We start from the raw sequence: 1,138 nt of genomic DNA, 5'->3' as shown, positions 1-1,138 counted from the left end.
GGAAAGAAGGCAGGGTGACATATGAAGGGTGGTGGTCAGGGAAGGCTGCTCTGAGAAAGTGGCCTTTGGGGTCAGACCTGGACACTGAGAAGGAGCTAGCCAGGCAGAGAACTAAGGGGAAGAGGATTCCAGGCTGAGGGCACATTCCGTGCAAAGGCCCTGTGGCTGGAGAGTGGGAGGAACCAGGAGCTGTGTGTGTAGTTGGGGCAGGGTTTAAGGAAAGGAGAAGGCAGCAGGAACGAGATGCTGGACAGCCTTCGTGAGGAGCCAGGGTTTTATGCTGAGAGTGGGGGATGTATCTGCCCTGGGGAGAAGGGACTGTGTCTGATGGGGGTGTGGACAGCTAGCTGTAGATGGCAGTGTCCCTCTGGTCTCCACTGGCCCACAGATCCGCAGAAAAGGGCATGTCTACTCAGAGCCCAGGGGGCCCTGGATGCCAGGAAGGGACAGTCCCCAAGTGCCACCAGCCCTCTGGCCTGCTCACCTAGCTCTCCGCCAGCAATGGTAAAGTCCTTCTCCAAGATGATCCACTTCTGGATCTTCTGGGCGTTGGAGACGGCCACCGCGTTCACCTCGTCTATGCACTTCTGGATTGCTGCGTAGACACGGGGGTCTTGAAGTGCCACGATCTCTGACACAGTGGATGACTGGCTGCCCACATGCCGGCAGAAGCTGATGGCCTCTGAGCTCAGCCTGTCCAGTGGCTCTCCGCTCTTTGAGTCCACCTCACACTGCCCAGAAAGACAGCCGTCACCACACCCGTGGCCAACACACACGCCCCGTCCAGCCCCCGGGCCCGAAGACCAAGAAGTGGTTCCTTATCTGCCCTGAGCATTATGCTCTTTTACAGAACTGCCTCTACGGGATGATGTTACAGATTGAACTGGGTCCCCCCAAAAATATGTGTTGCCATCCTAACTCCTACAACCATCTGGGAATAGAGTTTTCTTTGTCATGTTTACGAGGCAGTATTAGTGCATAATGTGTCTTGAGCCAGCCACTTTTGAGATATAAAGCGAGCAGATCAGATATAAAACACAGGCAGACAGAGATGGGGAAAGATAGATGCCAGGTCACATGAAGATTGGCAAGGAACTGAGGAACAGAAGCTGAGAAGAGACAAGGACTTTCCCCAGAG

The 1,138-nt window shown here is 54.8% G+C and overlaps 1 protein-coding gene across 1 annotated transcript in view; it reads right to left on the bottom strand.

Moving 5' to 3' along the window:
* Positions 1–956, bottom strand: part of LOC111820940 (long-chain-fatty-acid--CoA ligase ACSBG2-like) — a 2,732-nt gene extending 1,776 nt beyond the window's left edge. Inside the window, exons 1-2 of the mRNA XM_023733085.1 lie at positions 929–956; positions 485–817 (exon numbers count right to left, since the gene is read on the bottom strand). Of these exons, the coding sequence (XP_023588853.1) occupies positions 485–817; positions 929–956 (361 nt within the window). The remainder of the gene's footprint in view (positions 1–484; positions 818–928) is intronic.
* Between the last annotated feature and the right edge of the window lie 182 nt (positions 957–1,138).

Source organism: Trichechus manatus, unplaced genomic scaffold, assembly GCF_000243295.1.
Source record: "Trichechus manatus latirostris isolate Lorelei unplaced genomic scaffold, TriManLat1.0 scaffold00057, whole genome shotgun sequence".
NCBI lineage: Eukaryota > Metazoa > Chordata > Mammalia > Sirenia > Trichechidae > Trichechus > Trichechus manatus.
The sequence above is the reverse complement of the archived record's forward strand: the minus strand, read 5'-3'. Positions and strand labels throughout refer to the sequence as shown.